The 18,433-nt window shown below is 51.8% G+C and overlaps 1 protein-coding gene across 2 annotated transcripts in view; it reads right to left on the bottom strand.

The window, feature by feature from the left end:
- The window catches only part of Piezo1 (piezo type mechanosensitive ion channel component 1), a 66,738-nt gene extending 52,949 nt beyond the window's left edge, over nt 1–13,789 (bottom strand). For both annotated transcript variants that reach the window (XM_036186776.1, XM_036186775.1), the window contains exon 1: nt 13,455–13,789. In XM_036186776.1, coding sequence (XP_036042669.1) covers nt 13,455–13,518 — 64 coding nt within the window. In that variant the 5' untranslated portion in view covers nt 13,519–13,789. The remainder of the gene's footprint in view (nt 1–13,454) is intronic.
- Nucleotides 13,790–18,433: the final 4,644 nt, after the last annotated feature.

The following is an 18,433-nucleotide window of genomic DNA, read 5'->3' on the forward strand; positions in this document are numbered from 1 at the left end:
GGTTGGGAGCGACTTGATGTAAGTGCTGGGAAGTGAACTCAGGTCCTTTAGAAGAGCAGAAAGTGGTCTTAACCACTGAGCCATTCTCTAGCCCTGTATATGAATTTTAAAAAATAAAGATCATGTTAATTTTTTAAAGGAATGAAGAGTTCGAAACTCAGAGAAGCTATGTAAATTGCCTAAAGGCATCAGCAGGACAGCCAAGAATCAGAACATCTGAGGACAGAGTGGGGGATTCAACAAGAAGCCAAACCTGGGGACAGTCCCCAGCCTGCCGCCTACCTTCCAGGAGGAAGAGATTATACGGCATTGCCAACCACAGTTCTAAAGTGCTATGCAGAACCCCAGGGGGCATTTGTGGCTAGCCCCTAGCTGGAGCGCAACTCAGAATACAGCTCAGTGAAGAAGTGACTCTTGGGTCACAACCAAAGACCTGGGGATAGATAGCAGGGGAAATGGATGGCCTTTGTTTTTATACTCACACCATTGGCCCTGACCACAGGCAGGTGGGCTGTGTGATCTAGGATGTCTCAGGATAGCACCTGAGCCTGAGTCTGTAGAGGGTGAAGTCTCTGGCTTCTGCTCCATAAGATGGTTGGAGATACCTCCTCACTATCCCCTGAGAGCCCCTGCAGTTCCCACCTAGGTGTATCCCTCTACACGCTGGTGAGGCCACTCAGCAGGGCCAGTCTTCCTCCAGTGAGTGAGGGGAAGGACCACTGTGTCTCAACACTCCTAGCCTCACTTGGGACCAAGAGCACCTATACTTCCTCACTGGTCTCCCTGAAAGGGCCTGCCATCTCTGGAATGTAACTCAACCTGCTGGTCCAGAAGCTCCAGGGAGCACAGAGCTCCATATCCTTGAGAGCAATGATTATAGCTCCTCCCACAGCCCCAAGGCCAAGGTGTCTCCAGTCACCTGGGTCTCTCTGGTTGAGACACAGCTTTACCTTTGACTTCAAGCCCTGTGCTTTATAGAGTCGAGGGGGAGCTGGAGGATGCAGGAGAAGTGCAGAGGGGCCTGAATGGAGGTAGTGGGAGAGGTTTGCCTACCCACTATGAGACAAGGGTGAGGAAGAGGAGCCTGCCTTGAAATTCAGGGGGAAAGGCCTTCACATTGAGGACTCCATGCTGTACGGTCCTGCAGAAACCCAGCTTCACCCAGGAGTGCATAATGAAGGAGATGGCTGGTGCTTCCCAGGCTGAGGTAGGGGATGACCACTGACTGTCAATGTAACAGCAAAGGAGACACCTGGTGTCCACCTAGGCTGTCAGAAAGAGGGTCCAGCCCAGGAACATCCCATCCACAGCAGCCTGGCCACCACACAGAGCTGCCCCCACTGCGTACTTCATGTATCTGCTCTCTAGGCTTGTTTTCACCGTGAGAACTGGAAACTGAGGCAGGAGACCCTTACAGAGATCGCAGATCAAACTGCTCAGAGGCTGCTCAAGGGATCCAGGTTCCACCAAGCCTCCCCCAGGCAGTACCACCCTTTGCTCATCAACAGCTTTCTTAGGTCCCTCTTCCCACAATACTGTGAGCCTCTCCCCCACACTCCTGATCCTTAGAGATCAGGGCCTGCCCAGCTGTCCTCCCCCCACCCGATGGGAAGGTCTGTGCCCACTGATAAGGTCTGTGTGATGGTTTGTTTTAACTGTCAACCTGACATAAGCTTAGACTCAATCACTCGGGAAGAAAGTCTTAACTGAGGAGTTGTCTAGATCAGGTTATCCTGTGGGTATGTCTGTCGGGGACTGTCTCGATTATTACTTGGTGTGGGAAAGACCCAGTCTGCGTGGATAACACTGTTTCCTAGGCAGAGGGTCCTGGCCTGCGTGAGAGTGAAGAATCACTGAGTACAAGCAAGTGACCATACATGTATTCATTTTCTCTGCTCTTGGCTGTGGAGTTGACTTCCCTATAGTGATGAACTATAACCCGGAATCATGAGCTAAAAATAAATCCCTTTCTTCCCTAAATTGCTTTTTTGTCTAGATACTTTATCACAGCAAAGGAAATGAAACGAGGACAGCTTAAGAGGCGGTCACCATGGGACCACGTCACCAGGCAAGCCTGGACAGGTGTGACCTCTGCTGACAGTCCCTTCCCACCTACAGGATGGCAACTGACCCCACTAAGCCAACACAGGCAGGAAAACAGATGTGCGGTACAAGGTACAGGCAGGAGTATCCTTTGGGGCTGTGGATATTTGAGGCCCAGCCACTGTCCCTAGGTCCAAGCTCCAGGCAACATGTCCAGTCACCTTCACATAGTGGAGTAGAGACAAGGACAGCCCTATAGGGCCAGCCAAGGACCATGCTGGATTCAGGGACACACACACACACACACACACACACACACACACACAATGGAGGCAAGAAGTAGCACTCAGACCCCACAAAGCATGCCTTCCCAGATAAGCACAGGGCCTGAGGACTAAGGGGCGGCTCAGGGAGTTAGCACACAGCCTCTGGGGAGACTGGGGGCCATGGACTGCTTGGGCTCCCTAGAGGACCCACAAGACATGGGTCATCTGAGTGGCCGGATGCCAGGACAAAACCCACACCTACACTTTATGAGCCCCTGGTGCAGCACCTGCCAAGCACAGGAACTACCCTGTCCTTCAGAATAATGCCTGGGGGTCTGCACGTGCCCAGTGCAAAGCAGGGAACATAGGCAGGGTACAAGGATAGCCACTGCAGTCCCTAGGAGCAAGGACAAGAGGAGTGAGGACATGAAAACAGAAGGCTCCAGGCCAGGAGGCCAAGGAGGCCACCTTGCAAGGATGGAACAAGCGTCCTCCTCAGGCCTGTGAATTTTAGAACAGTGAGTACAGGGACGGAAGGAGCAGGCATTCTGACAGCAGGACGAGGCCCCTGGGGAATGAAGTGTGACCCAAGGACTGAAGGCCGAGGGGGTGGAGGGGGATAGGGGTGAGGGAGGTGTGTGCGGGGGGGGGGGGTGTGGAGGGTTCAGAATAGACATTCCATAAGGCATCCAGGCAGGTGGTAAGCAGGACAAGGTCCAGCCCCACAGCAAGGCAGGGAGAGCCACATGGCTAAGGAGTGAAAACATTCTTATGGAAAAGTTACCATCTACACAGCGCAGGCAGCAGTCCCACAGGTTAACTGGATACCACCCGGATTAAAAGAGCCTGTCCCTAAAAGGACACCATGAAGACTGGAATAGGTATGCCACACGGGCACAAAAACACCACAGTTGATGGAAGGCTGAAATGTCAAATTCGTAACAAACTCCAAGGATCAAAAACAGAGGAAGCCAGCCAGATCCTGTCTCACTAATAGAGTGAAGCATGTAGCTCAGTTGGTCATCTGCTTACACAGCATGCATGTAACCCTGAGCTTGATCGCAGTAATGTATAAACCATGCATGGTGGCACACATATGTAATCCCAGCACTCAAGAGGATGGTTAGGAGTTCAAGAACATCCTTGGCTGAGACTCTGTCTCAAATATAAAAAATAGGGCTGAGGAGATAGCTCACTCAGTAAAGTGATTTACCATGAGCATGAAGACCTGAGTTCAATCTCAAGAACCCACATTTTTAAAAAGCTGGGTGTCCTGGTGTGGCAGCAAATGCCTTTAATCCCAATACTCCAGAGGCAGAAGTAGATGTGAATTTGAGGCCACCCTAATCTATACAGCAAGGTCCAGTCAAGCCAGGGCTATATAGTGAGACCCTATCTAAAAAAGTAAACAAAAAAGTTTAAGCTGGTACAGCAGTGCACACCAGGTATGGAGACAGTGACAGGTAGCTTTTTGGAGCTTGCTGGTCAGCAGTCCTAAGTCTAACTGGGAAGTTACAGACTGATGAGAAATCTCTCAGAAAATAAGGTGGCCGGCTCCTGAGGACAAACATTTGATGTTGATTTCTGTCCTCCTTGAAAAAGACCTGTGGGCTTTCCGAACCAGAGCTGGAGGGCAGCATGGGGGCCCCTTAGCTGCCTTGTTTTGGAATGGTTGTTTGGAAGTCTGCAGCTGTTGAACCTCACCAGACAGTACTACAGAACTATGGGTTCCGCTGGCTGCTGGTAACACGTCAGGTGGAAGACACTCGGGGCTCTGTGCAGGCCTCAGTGTTCACGGGCACCAGAAACTGGGAGTGGCAGAGAGACCCCAAGCCTAAGACAGCCTGGGCCAGAGCAGGGCTTACAGATGTTGGTCAAGTGAATGCCAAGGGCAGTGACCAGATGTCTAGAGGACAGGTGAGTAGATACTGGGGGAAGGGAGCAGAGTGAGATGAGGGGAGCCCTGGATGAGAGTGAGATGTCTGGAAAGACATCTTTGGGAACCCACCCAGGAAGGCAGAGCAGGTAAATTACTGGTGGGACGCACTGAAGGAGCCAGGACTGGAAGACAGGGCTGCTGGAGCAAAGCTTTGGCTCTCAACAAGGACTACATGTCCCCAACAGTGCTACACACATTTTCATACTGTCCTTAGAAACCAGGCTACCGCCAGGCAGTGGTGGCACATGCCTTTAATCCCAGCAATTGGGAAGCAGAGTCAAGCGAATCTCTGTGAGTTCGAGGCCAGCCTGGGTTACAGAGTGAGTTCCAGGAAAGGTGCAAAGCTACAGAGAGAAACCCTGTCTTGAAAAACAAAACAAACAAAAAAAAAAGAAAGAAAGAAAGAAAAGAAACCAGGTTACCTGGGCTGGGGAGATGGCTCAGTGGATAAAAGTGCTAGTTACCAGGCCTGACAACCTGAGTTCATAGCCTTGGAATCCATGTAAACTGAGGCATGTTGTCTGTAATCCCAGCACTCTATGGTGAGGAGAGAGACAGAGACAGGAGAATCCCCCAGAAGCTCGCAAACCAGCTAGCCTGGAGTACACATACGGTGGCAAACACAAGGTAGAAGGTGTGGACCAACATCTGAGGCTGTCCTCTGACCTCCACATACACGCCACAGTACACACACACACAACCTCACACATAAATACGTACACACATGCACATTCATACACAAAAATAATCTTTTCAAGAAAAGCAAAGGCTTGCCCACTTAGAACCCACTCTCATACACCCTGTGGCACATGCTGCCATGCTAGGGGAGGTAGGTGAGACCAGAAAGTCTAAAGGCCCAGGGCTCTCACAGTGGACAACACTGCTCTGGGGATTACTCGGAGGAAAGGACACTGGCATGTGCCTGGGAAGGTAGGGACTGCAGTGGGTACCACGAGCCTCAGCAGCCACAGGCAGGGGAGTACCTCTGGATTCCCACGGAGCTGAAAGAAACCATACAGAAATGCACCCAAGAGACTAGCCGCTTGAGGCAGCTAGACTACATCAGAGGTGAGGAAAACAGTCCTGGCCCCACTCACACACAGAGGGGATAGGGCTGGGCAATGGGCCACAGCCCACAAGGTTGGTGTAAGCCTGCATGTGACCATCTCACTGTAGGTGATGTAGGGAACAGGAGGCTGGCCAGGACTGGGTGTACTCAGCTGCCCACAGAGTGACTTCACCTGTCTACAGAGTGATCTGGGGCAACTGGGATAACCAGTCAACTTGTTCCTTCATAAACAGGACAAGAAAAACTCTCCCCAGGACAGAGACCATGGCACAAAATTTAGCACAGAGCATAGAGGAGTTACATGGGTCACTACTGTCACCAGCCCTCAGACATGCTAGTGAAGGAACAGCTGTGAGGCTAGGGGATGGTCTCACTTTCCTTTTAAAGATTTTATTATTTTCTTAATTTGTATTTGTATGTGGGGGGGGGGTGAGAGGGGGCACGGGTGAGTGCGGGTGCCTCTAGAGTCCTGAAGAGGACGTCTCAATCCCTGGAGCTGGAGTTCTAGATCGTTGGGAGCAGCCCAATGTGTGCTGGGAGCTGAACTTCAGTCCTCTACAAGTATAGTACATACACACTCTTAGCTGCTGAGCCATCTCTCCAGCCCCTCATTTCCCTTTAAAACTCCCTGTAATGTTGTCAGGATGGTGCTGTTAAACAGTGTCTTAACCATAAACAGAAATCAAGTAAATGAGAGAGAGAGAAGGGAGGGCCAGGAGCATGCTGGAGCCATATCCCAGAGGCAGACAGGCATGCTGGGAGCTGGGGTGCAAGGTGTCAGCAGACAGACAGCAGGTTTTAGGGATTCCAGGAGGTGAATACTAAACCCTATGCTTGCAGTCTCCAAGGCTCACCTCAGACCATTTGTCCAGAACCCACACCTCATCCTCAGTTCTCCAACAAGCACAGGCCTTCAGTGCAGACCCTGGGGACTTAATTCCTCAGCAGTTCTAATTCTCTTGCTGAAGAGTCTTTGGAGGATGGCCAAGGCTTGGAGGATGGAGGTGGCTGCTTCACACTGGAGGAAAAGCAAGCAGCAGGGAGGAGGCCTAACACACACCCTCTTAAGGCCTTACCCAGGCTGAGCAGGAACATTACCTGGAAGGTTCAAGGCCTGGATGGGAGGTGTGATGGTCTGGATGAGACTGGCCCCCACAGGCTCATGGATTTGAAGGCTTGGTTCCCAGTTGGTGGACTGTTTAGGAAGGATTAGGAGGTGTGGCCTTATTGGAAGAAGTATGTCACTAAGGGTAGGCTTTGAGGTTTCAAAAGCCCACGCCAGGCCCAGTCTTACGCTCTTTCTGCCTCCTACTTGGTGGATCAGATGTAAGCTCTCAGCTACTGCTCCAGCACCATGCCTGCCTGACACCATGCTTCCTATCATGACCATCGAACCCTCTGAATCTATAAGCAAGCTCCCAATGAAATGTTGTCTTTTATAAGTTCCCTTGGTCATGGCGTCTCTTCACAGCCATACAACAGTCACCAAGACAGGCACCCCAGCTTCACGTTCCTCAGAGCCCAGCAGCGACTCCCTGGGCTCATTTTAGGCTTCCATTCAATGGCAAAGAAAACCACAGGAGGCCGGGGTGGCCACCATCCCTCCGTAACCTGAACCCAGAGAAAAAATGGTCTCAGCTATATATACTTACAGAGAAAAATAGCGTGCACATTGCAGCCTGGTAAACAGTCGTGGCTGACCCTGTCAGCCTGTTAGAGAGAACCAAAAATACCCCCTATAATTATGCTATTAAAACATGCCAGAAGAATGGACCCACCCCACTCAGCAAGGGTTCCTGGGATGACTACAGGGAGTCAAGAGGCTGCATATATTGGCTAAGGCATCTGATTATCACCCAGGAGGCTGGTCTGGCTGGTCAGTTCCCTTGTCCCTACAAGATGATGCTTGCTTCCCCATTGTGGGCAGTTCCCCAAGGGACCAGTGTGAGTGGCTACCTGGTGATATGTGATCTTCATGTATAAATCCAACAGACTCAGTGTCCAGCCCAGAGAAACGCATGAAAGGACAGAGGTGCCCTTGACACCAGAAACCTAGAAGCAACTGAAGGAGGGACATGAGGAGGAACCCCCAAATAACCACAGATGTCATGACTATAAAGGACAGGTGAGGTGACAGGACTGTAGAGGAGGCCACGTGCAGCAGATGCCACTCAGGCTAACCAAACCCTCCTGGGATTATGGATGGGAGTTGGAAATTAAAAGGGTTAAAACGGGCTGAGTGGTGGGGGAATCGGTGGTGGTGGTGGCGCACGCCTTTAATCCCAGCACTTAGGAGGCAGAGCCAGGCGGATCTCTGTGAGTTTGAGGCCAGCCTGGGCTACAAAGTGAGTTCCAGGACAGAGAAACCCTGTCTTGAAAAACCAATGAATAAATAAAAGGGTTAAAAGTAGAATTTATGCTCAGTTGACCTGAGCTTTCAACATTCTTACACCCAGTCACAGTACAAAAATATTAGATGAAAAGTTCCAGAAGTAAGCATTTCATCAGTTTGAAAAATATTTTTATTTATTTGTTTGTGTGTGTGTACATGGGGAGTGTACATGTACTATAATATATGGGTAACTCAGAGGACAACTTTTAGGAACCTTTACCCACTGAGCCATCTTGCCAACCCTTAAATAACTTTTTTTGGAGACAGTGTTTCACTATGTAGTACTGGCTGGCCTGGAACTCTGATATGTAGAACTAGGCTGGCTTTGAACCCACAGAGATCTGTCCGTCTCTGCCTCCCTGGTGATGGGATGGAAGGCTTATGCCAGCATGCCTGTCTTTATAACTGTTAATGCCGAATATGGCAGTAATTATTTAATCTTATTATTAGCTCTTGTGGTTAACCTCTGTGCCTAATATGTAAATCAAGCCTTATCACAGGTGTACATACAGAGTGATGGAGGACATAAAGAGTTAGTTTGGTACAATGGTAGGTTTCAAACATCTACCACAGGTATTTGTTTAAGGAAAAACAGTCCACTGACTATACTCCAAGTTGTCCACCGGGGTTTTTTGTCTGCTTTCCTGGTGCTGGGGACTGAATCCACGATCTCACACATCCAGGCCATCACTCTATAACTGAACTATCCCACCAGCCCTTCCTTTTGCTTTTCGCTTTGCAACAGAGTCTGGTAAATGATCCATAGAGTCCTTGAACCTGTGGTCCTCCTGTCTCAGCCTCCAGGGTAGTTGGGATTATAGGCCTTGGTCACCAAGAAGGCTCCACCAGGAGCATGCACCATACAGATAAGGAAACAACTATAATTGAAAACTTAGCTGGGGGGCATCCTCAGGCTGCACCCAGCCCCCCTCCCTGGCTCTTGCCCCTGGAGGCCCCTCTGCAAAGAGGGGACAGGCACAGGGAGGGCTCTTCTGGCCCTACCCAGCCCCAGTACCACTGTCTCTAGCAGCTCACCACCCACCAGGCCCTAGCTAGTCTCATTCTAAGGAGGCAGAGGGCCCCGGAACGCTACATTGACCTCATCTGGCTACCTATTGTCTCCCTCCAGACTAGCTAGCCCTCCATCCTATAACCTCCTCTTCCTGCAACTCTTGGGTTTCCTAATACTGCTCTGTCCAGATAGAGGAAGGAGCAGATCATTTTGGAAGGCACTTCTGGTGTGGCCCACTTAGAGGCATTGTTGGGGAGACCTGTTTGTAATATCACTATTAGGGAGTCCTTTGGGATGGCACTGTTGGGGGGCTCTGTTTTGGATGCCATTCCTGGAAAACACCATTTTGGATGGCATCACAGAGCCCCTTTGAGGGGAGCTCAGAGAGACTGTTTGCAGGTGTAACTGCTGCCTTTGAGCCTCTCTGAACAGCTGCAGGGAGCTCACAGTGCCCTTAGGTCTGGTCAGGAAGAAGTGAACACTCTTACCTCTACCACATCCATCAGTCCTGTCCCCCACCCCCACCCCAATGCCCAGGCACCACTGGCCTGGAACCAGAACTTGGCTCTTGGCTGCTACCCAGTACTTTGTCCCACAAGACCTAGATGAGAGGACGCATGAATGAACTCAGAGGGTTCAGGAAGCTGCACGCTATCTGAGTGTGTGGCTTGGTGTGCCATGCAGGGTACAGGGCTGCAGACCCCCTTGGGAACAGGTCCTATGCATGGAAAGTGAGGGCACCAGTGCCTACTTTTCCTAAGAAGCATCATCTATGCTGAAGGGAAGCCGGCAGTGGGAAGCCCCATTCTACTTAGCTCCCGGGAGACCTGACCTAGCCACTGATGGCCAATGACTGGCCTTGCACAGCACACATGGGAAAGCACTCAGAGGCTCCTAGCCGCCAAGACCAAGGAGGAAAGCGCTGGATGAAGGACTGGCCTTTCTCCAAAGGCAGCTGACCCAATCCACCTCCCCAGCCTGGGTGTGAGAGTCACAGCCCAGGGACCAGAGATCAGAGTCTGGAAGTGGTCTTAAAACTTTTATAGCTCCATTTACAGGAGAGATGAAGCCTAGAAAGAGGTTAAAGGCCAGGCAAGTTCAGAGCAAGATGAAGGTACCGGCTGCTATCTGCTGTCTTTCACCCACAGACTCCTCCACCCTCGGCACATGCTCCAACAGACTCCCTTTGTCCTCCCAGTGACCTTAAACAGGTACCTGCCCGCAAAGAGGGCAAAGGAAGCTGCATTTCAGGGTTGTCCCTTCCCGTCAATATGCTCTTGGGCCTGTGAATCAATTCCATTCCTCTATCCTAATCCTCAACAGCTGCATTCTGACATGGAGTCCAAAAGCCAACAGTGTGACTGGGGGGCGGGAGGGGGGGGGAGCTGAGCTTTAGTCACAGGAAGAAATGTATATGAAGAAGTAAACATCTAATTACACATTTCTAAAATCGGTAACAGAACCGAAAGGAGGAGGCCTCGAGCTGCGTGGCGGCAGCTCACACGGAGCCTTGCCCTCCCCAACTCTGACAGTGAGAAAGTAAACTTAGAGCTGTCAGTACGTGCAAGCAGAGACCCCGCCCAGGAAACAGCCCGGGACTAGGATCAGAAGCTAGCGCTCTGCCTACCCCAGCGAGGTCACTTCCTCTGCAGGACCCTCCCCTTGACTGCCAGTGACCACCTGCAAGAAGACGATGGTCTGATGTGTTATCTTCTCGCAGTTCTCAGATGGTCCCCAGCTCCTCCCCTAAGCATACTGGGCCCTAGTGGGTTCCCTGTCCTGCTTACTCATTCCCTCCCAGACCCAGCATGGAGGCAGGGGCCCACCCCTCTGCCAGGCCCCGTTGCCAAGGCTCAGCAGGGAGTCCCCCACAATGCTGCAGGGGGAAGTGGGACCTCACCCATTCTGTGGCTACCAAGACTGCAGCACCAGTAGCGGGAAAGCCTGGGTTCTCTGCCATCTTACTGCCCTTTCTGGCCCTGAGTTTCAGCAACAGATCTGACCACTGAGTGAGGACTGACCAGTTCCTGTCTGAGGTAGATGTGGTGGGCAAGCCAGATACATTCCCACCATGGACAGTTAAATGGTGACAATGAAAATATTCTGAGAAGAAAGGCATATCCCCAAGGTAAACAGTGATACTTCTCAGAGACGATCACTCAAGCCCAGGTGCCACTCTGTCACGGATGTGACAATTCCCCCCATGCTATGGCGGGTGCCATGTGTTTGGACCCTGAAAGCCGAGACCATGTTGTTTTACCACAGATCTTCCTCATTGGCATCCTCAGTGAGCTTTCTTACTACCTGGTTCTTGCTTGGTATTTAAGTTCCTGGCTCCCCTGTGAGGCCAAGAGACAGGAAACCTGGTCCTTTCTCTCCCAAGCACAAAACACCTCTCCTAGACATCTCTGGAAGCTTCCAGCCCTGGGCCCTGATCCCTAGGTCTCCAGGTCTCCAGGTAAGTCTGCCTGAGCTGGTCACTGTTCCCCTGAGGCTGGGGCATCACCTGGCTTTTCAGGTTGTCATCCTGTTAGGGGAGGGACAGGGGACTGAACACTCCAGGGTGACTCAAACCTCTGTGAAGGCCTGAGCCAGCATACAGGATGACTAACCTGCCTGATTTCCAAAACACAGAATTCAAACTGTTGAGAGAGTGGAGGGTGAGGGAGCCCACACAAGAGTGAATGTCCCACCTCCAGCAGGAGGTCCCTCAGAGATGGCTACACCGCTAGCATCTCCTGTGGCGCCGGACAGTGCTCCTGACTGACTCTGTGTCCCCTGCCCACCTCCCCCAGCATAAAGAAAAGTGTTCATGGCCAAGCCCACACCCAGACTCAGAGTCAGGGTAGGTGTGGCCTGTGCCTGGGTATGGTGTCATGAATGAACTTTATTGGGGGGACAGTTTGGGCCTAAGGAAAGACAGGAGTGTTAGTCATGAATATTCTTTTGAAAGCTCCCTAGGTGACTAACACACAGCCTGGGTGGGAACCCCCTGAGCTGGCAAAGCCTGGTTCACATCCTAACCAGACTCAGACTGGAAGCTTCCCCTGCCACCCACACACTGCAACTGAAAACTAGGGACCTCAGAGCCCTGACTGATCCTCAGGGGCACTAGCTGCAGCCTGGACCTGAGCTCACAGTTGATTTCAGTACTGCCCACACGAGCAAGAATGGTTTGTGCATTTTTTTTTAATGGCTGGAAAAAAAATATCAGAGTATTTCATGATGTGAAAACATTCACCATCTGGTCTGTCAGAGAAAACTTGGCCAACTTTGTTTAAGAAGTCTGTGGAAGAAGACCTCTTCGATGAAGATGAAACCTTTCTTCCCACACAAGGCCACCTATTGCCCGCCCTGCTTTTCGTGTCTCCAAGCACTGACAGACAGTTATGGAGCCTCAGGTGTCCTGAGAAACAGCTCCTGTTGCGGCTGTCCCTTTAAGAAGGGTACCTGTCTTGTACACTGTCCTCCACCCATTGAACTTATTTTTATAGTCTTCAGGCCAGTGAGGAAAACAAGCCACCCATGTGGGCCCTGGACCTTGGCTCTCCCGAGTCCTGGCTGAGCTGAGGACAGTGTCCCCTGGCCCCTCCTTTCCAAGCTCAATGGTTTTCATTGATTCCTGCCTTGAAAAATTTCCCCCACGTCTCACCACATTTTGGTGCTACAAATCAAAACTCAGCCTGTCTGGAAGTCACAGTAGGGTTTGCCCAGGATGCCTGTTCCTAAGACCTCTACCTAAAACAGGGTGAGCAAGCAGTGGTGTCCCTGGAGGAACTAAGGGGATCACACACAATCCCCCCACCTCCGACAGATGGATTTCACATAGGCAGGCAAACTTTCACAATGCAAACCGCGTCATCTCTCTGTGGGCTAACTTAATCTGAGCGTGGAGAAGGTCACATGTTGGGGTGTGTGTGTGACTGCTCCAAAAGGTATAAGGGTGTGTGTGTGTGTGTGTGTGTGTGTGTGTGTGTGTGTGTGTGTGAACATTTGGGTACGATGCCCTGGGTGAGGCTGGGAGAGCTGCAGAGGAGCCCAGCACCTATGACACAGAAGGAGAGGAGCTCTTTGCAAGCAAGGGACACATGCCACGGTTGGGGATCTCCAGTTCTGACACCAGGCCAGAGACTTCTGGGGTGCCCTGTGTCCCAGTCCCTCTGGAAGGTAACCAAGTGGGGCATGAGAAAGACAGGAGCTTTTTCCAAGGCATGGGGCAGACAGCCTCGGAACTGGGGCTAAAACCACTGGGGACTGCGCCTAGGGCTGAAACATTGTTAGCTCTGGTAGGAAAGGGCTGTCTTGAAAAGCTCCCGGCAGAACGCCGCCGCCTTCTCCCACATTGGTCAGGAAGTCGGGATGCAAGTTTGACTTTTTCTTTCTTTCTTTTTTAAACACCAGAGAGACTAGAAATTCGCGCTCCCCTCACGTCTCAGACGCTAACAGCCCCTCGCCTGGGCCTCTCCTCCTAGCCCGCGCGGAAACGCCCAACGCTATCTGGGGCGCTCGGGGACCCGCGCCTCGCCGCTGCCCGCCGCGATCCCACCCGGTGCCCGGGCCGGGCCCGCGGACCTCGCCTGCGCGCTCACGCCTCAGGAATGCGGTCGCCCTGGGCCGCGAGTCCCGGGGACTCTCCTCGCCTATGCTGGCCCGCGCGCACCCTCGCGGGGCCGGGCGGCGCAGCGCATGGAGCCCCCCCGGACGCAGCCTTCCGGCCCGCGCCCTCCACTCACCCGCCAGGAGCGTGCAGGGCAGCAACAGCCAGTAGAGCCCGGCGCCCAGCACGTGCGGCTCCATGCCCCGAGGCCCGGGGACCGCCCGGGGTCGCGCCGCCGTGGCTATGGGGAGGTGCGGGGGCCGGAGGAACCACGCGCCATGGCACTCAGGGCGGGTCTCCACACGTGTAGCGCGCCGCTGCTAGGACCGCCCGCGGGCCTCGTCCTCTGGCCGGGACCCGGGCCGACCGCGCCCTCTGGTACCGACGGCCGGAGCCCGCGCGCGCTGAGGTGTCAGCCCGCCCCGGGCGGAACTCCGGGCGGCTCTCGTTAAGGCCGAGCTGGGCCGGACGGCGACTCGGCGGCTCTCTCCCTGCGCCCGCCTGCGGGCCTTTATAAGCTCGGCCCCCGCCCTCTCCGGAGTGCCCGCCTCCGCGCTTCCCTCGACGGCCTGGCGCGCCCAGGCACCCCTCGCTGCCCAGCTCAGTCGGCGCGCGCGCCGGCCCTCCCGGTCTCGTTAGTGCCGGTGAGCCGGAGACCCCGGTCCGCACGCCTCAGAAGACCCCCCTGCAGCCCAGTGCAGTCACTCGCACAGTGCCGGGGTTGGGGGGCGCTTCTCCCGGGGGGCCGGAGCCTGGGACCCGGGGTTGGGGGGCAATACAAAAAGACTTCCAAGGCCTGGCTCCCCTGACCCTCTGTAGCACCCACCGCAACTGCGCCCCTCGGAGCTGGAGTAACTTTTCGCTTTGCTCCCCAAGTCTCGAGGACGCAGCGCCCCCTGAAGGTTGTCTGTTGTTTCAAGTTCTCCACTGTGGCACCGGCGGGCCACGCTGGCCAGGACTTGGTGGTTAGGGTGGAGAGACACTACAGCTGTGGCACCAGACAGCTGCATCGCCCACTGTGGTCTGCACTGGGGCTTTGGGATTGCTTCCAATCATACCTGCCCCACTGGGTGGTTTGGCCTTAATCAGTGTGCTATAGATGCTGCCAGAGCACCTGCTGTCCCGTTGGTGCCCAGACCAGGTCTGGGTCCTGCACGTGCGGGGTACCTCACCCAAGCCATCTTGGTTTGGCTCAGTCTTCCGTATTAAAGCGGACGGGGAAGAAGAAAGGGGAAAAGGCCCATGATCGGCATGCCCAGGCTCAGCTGCACTGGGGAATAAGTGGAAGAGGCTCAGGGCCCAGGAGAGATGGTGTGACCACTATTGAGCCTCAAGGCACCAGGGGCCTAAAGTCAACCAATCACCACTTTGGAATCTTCAAAACCACCAGAAATGCAGGCTTTCCCTGGACATTTACATTGTCTCCAACACTCCCCTCTAGTCTGGCTGTGAAGGGCGAGTGCTATTGAGGCCGAGACATGGGAAAGGTTCTGCAATCCATTCAAGCCTTCTTCTAGAGTAGCAGTTCTAAACCTATCAATCGTGATCCCCTTGGGGGGTCGAAGGACCTTTTCACATGGGTTGCATATCATATATTCTTCATATCATATATTCTTCATATCAGATATTTACATTACAATTCATAACGGTAGCAAAATTACAGTTATGAAGTAGCAATGAAATAATGTTGTGCTTGGAGGTCACCACAGCGTGAGGAACTGTATTAAAGGGAGGCAGCGTCAGGCTGTAGAACTGAAATGTTTGTGTCTCTTGATGTCTAAGTAGCAAAAGGTGAAAAAAACCCTAAAGGCAGAGGCACAAGCACTGTCAAAGAAACTAAACTGTATCCTACAGTGTTGTTCTCTGTAGCAGTTAAAGAGCCTCTAAAGATTCCCTGTTTTATAAGATGCAGCGCTCCCATTGGAACAATGGCGCCACCCTCACATGCAACAAGCATGCGGCCTCAGCCTGCATGTAAGCCTCCTACCCTTTGGTGTCATAGTCACATAGAGGGGTGTGGGATTGCCGGTGTGCGGTGCTGGAGTTTATATAGTGCTAGGGATCGGTCTCCTAGGTGGGGAGGATGGAGCAGGGCCAGAGGAGACAGAGGGATTCAGCTCTGCCACTAGAGTATCCACTTTGTCTGAGAGCTGATCCAGTCATCCCTACTTGTCTGTACTGGAATGTTACTTCTATGCAGAAACACCCTAAGTGTCTATTAGTGGGTGAATGGGTGGGCAAACAGGAGCCATCATGTGGTTGAGTGTTACCTGGCTATAGCAGGGAACCAAGTTATGGCATCACTGCAAACTAAACATCTGGAAAACACTGAGCCAATTGATGGGCATCTGCCACAAAGGATAAATAGTGTGTGATTCCAGAGGTTTGTGTCTGTTTGTTTGTTTTGTTTTTGATTGTTTGGTTGGTCTTTGAGTCTTCAAAAACCAGTTTTCAAGCAGAACTTGGAATTTGAGTGCTGAAAACAAAATTATCCAAATAGTGGACCAAAGGTCCATCAGTTAATGACTGCTAGACAAACTGTATCTAGCCAGTGCCATCTGGCCATGTTTTATTTTATTACCATTATTATTTGGTTTTTCAAGACAGGGTTTCTCTGTGTAGCTTTACACCTTTCCTAGAACTCACTCTGTAGCCCAGGCTGGCCTCGAACTCACAGAGATCCTCCTGGCTCTGCCTCCCGAGTGCTGGGATTAAAGACATGTGCCGCCACCACCTGGCCTTTTTTTTTTTTTTTTTTTTTTTTAAAGACAGGATCTCACTAATGCAGCCTTGACTGGCCTGAAATTTGTTGTGTAGAGCAGGCTGGCCTCCAACTGAGAGAGCTCTGCCTGCCTTTGCCTCTGAATGCTGGGATTATGCCTGACTTTATAAAAGTATCTAGATTAGGTCAGTTCAGACATGGAGAATAGAAGACTGCCAGAGTAGAGTGGGGAGGAAAGAAACTGTTAATGGGAACTTAAAAGGTTCTAGAGCGAGGCATGGGAGCACAAACCAGTCATTCCTAGCTCTCAGGAGGCAGGAGAATTGCAAGTTTGAGGCCAGCCTGCGCTATCTTATCTCCAAAAATTAAGAAGGAAGAGGAGGAGGGTTTTGAAAGTCCCTCAACTGCACACTTAAAAATGGTGGAGGGTGATGGGCCATGCCTTTAGCCCCAGGTCTCAGGAGGCAGAAACGGGCAGATCTCTTAAGTTCGAGATCACCCTGGTTTACAAAGCAAGTTCCAGGACATCCAGGGCTTCACAGAGAAACCTTGTCTCAAAGAAAGAAAAAGAAAAATGGTTAAAATGCCAAGCTGATGCTGTGTGATTTACAATAGCAAACAGTTTTAAGAACTACAAGCCTGTTGACACATTTTCAAATAGCACATCCTAAGCCCCCTCCACCCACCCCCAGAGGCCGCCCATGTTGCCGACTTCTCTAGTATCTTGCTTCCTTGACTCCTGGCAGGCAACTGTGATATTTGGGGAGCTATTATTTCAGTTCTCTGAGTACATTTCTGTCAAGTGTCAGTTCCCATTCCTGGAAACAGAAAAATTCATCAATCACTGGAAAGGGGACTAGTACCTGCCTTTGCCTGCAGATCAAGGACTCTTCCAAAGTGCTGTTTTGGCCTGGACACAGAAACAGGCTCTATCAAGATGCCACCCTAGTAGATGGCATTCCCATCTCCTGCCTCCCTCCATCTAGGGTTAGCAGCTGGTGGCCCCAGAAGGTCTCTCCAGATTGAGAGGACTCATGTTGGAGAACACACCTGGAGCTGTCACTTCCCCTCTTGCCTTCACACAAGCCAACCACCACACATGGTCATAGACACCCTCACCTTCCAGAGCCTGGCAGCAGTCCCGAGAACTGGCCTTTCCCACTCTTTCCCACTTGAAGACCCATCCCAGCTCTGTTCCCGTTTGTCATGACAATGGACAAGGGTCTTGAGGACCCCAACTCCATGTCTATTGTTTGGAGTTGTATCTAGAACCTGCCTGCTGCCTAAGTGTCAGGTGGAGTTGGAAGGCTGGCCATTAAAGCTGAGCATAGTGGTTGGTACACACTGTGAGCCCAACATCCAGGTGGCAGGGACAAGAGGATCACAGCAAACTCAAGGCCAGTCTGGGCTACAGAGTAAAACCATGTCTTAAAAGAAAGAAAAAAGCTGGGTATGGTGGCACATGCCTTTAATCCCAGCACTTGGGAGGCAGAGGCAGAGGTAGGTGGATCTCTGTGAGTTCAAGGCCAGCCTGGTCTACAGACAGAGTTCCAGAACTGTTATGGCTACACAGAGAAACCCTATCTTGAAAACCAAAACCAGGGGCTGGAGAGATGGCTCAGAGGTTAAGAGCACTGGCTGCTCTTCCAGAGGTCCTGAGTTCAATTCCCAGCAACCACATGGCGGCTCACAACCATCTATAATGAGATCTGGTGCCTTCTTCTGGCGTGCAAAGTTACATGGTGCTAGAATGTTGTATATATAATAAATAAATAAATCTTAAAAAAAAAAAAGAAAGAAAACCAAAACCAAACAAAATACACACACACACACACACACACACACACACACACACACACCCCAAAAAGCTGGGCTGGCTTATAATCCCAACACTTGGATATTGAGGTAGGAACATCAGGAGTTCAAGGCCAGCCTAGGCTACCTGAAACTCAGTCTCAAACAAACAAACAGTTAAGGTTCTAAAGGCCAGAAAGATAGCTGATCTCAGTGAGTAAGTATGCATGCATCTGGACCTACCTCAACTGAGTGTGCCAGGCTCTGCTAACTCCCCATGGAAGTCCTTGACTTGGAGGAGGTGGGAATGGGGGGTGGATTGTGGAGGGAGGCTGGGGGGGGACAGGAGGAGGGAGGAGAGGGGCATCTGTAGTTGGTATATAAAGTGAACAGAAAATTTCTTAATAATAAATTTTTTTTAAAGACCATTATTTTAAAAAAAGGTGCATGTAACTAAGTCTGATAACTCAAGTTGGATCCCTCAGAACCCACACTGAAAGGAGAGAACTGGCTCTTAAAAGTTGCCCTCCGACTTCAAACTACATGCTGTGGCACAAACACACACACATGCAGACATACACACACACACACATATACAC

The sequence above is a fragment of the Onychomys torridus genome, chromosome 5 (genome assembly GCF_903995425.1).
Source record: "Onychomys torridus chromosome 5, mOncTor1.1, whole genome shotgun sequence".
Lineage (NCBI taxonomy): Eukaryota > Metazoa > Chordata > Mammalia > Rodentia > Cricetidae > Onychomys > Onychomys torridus.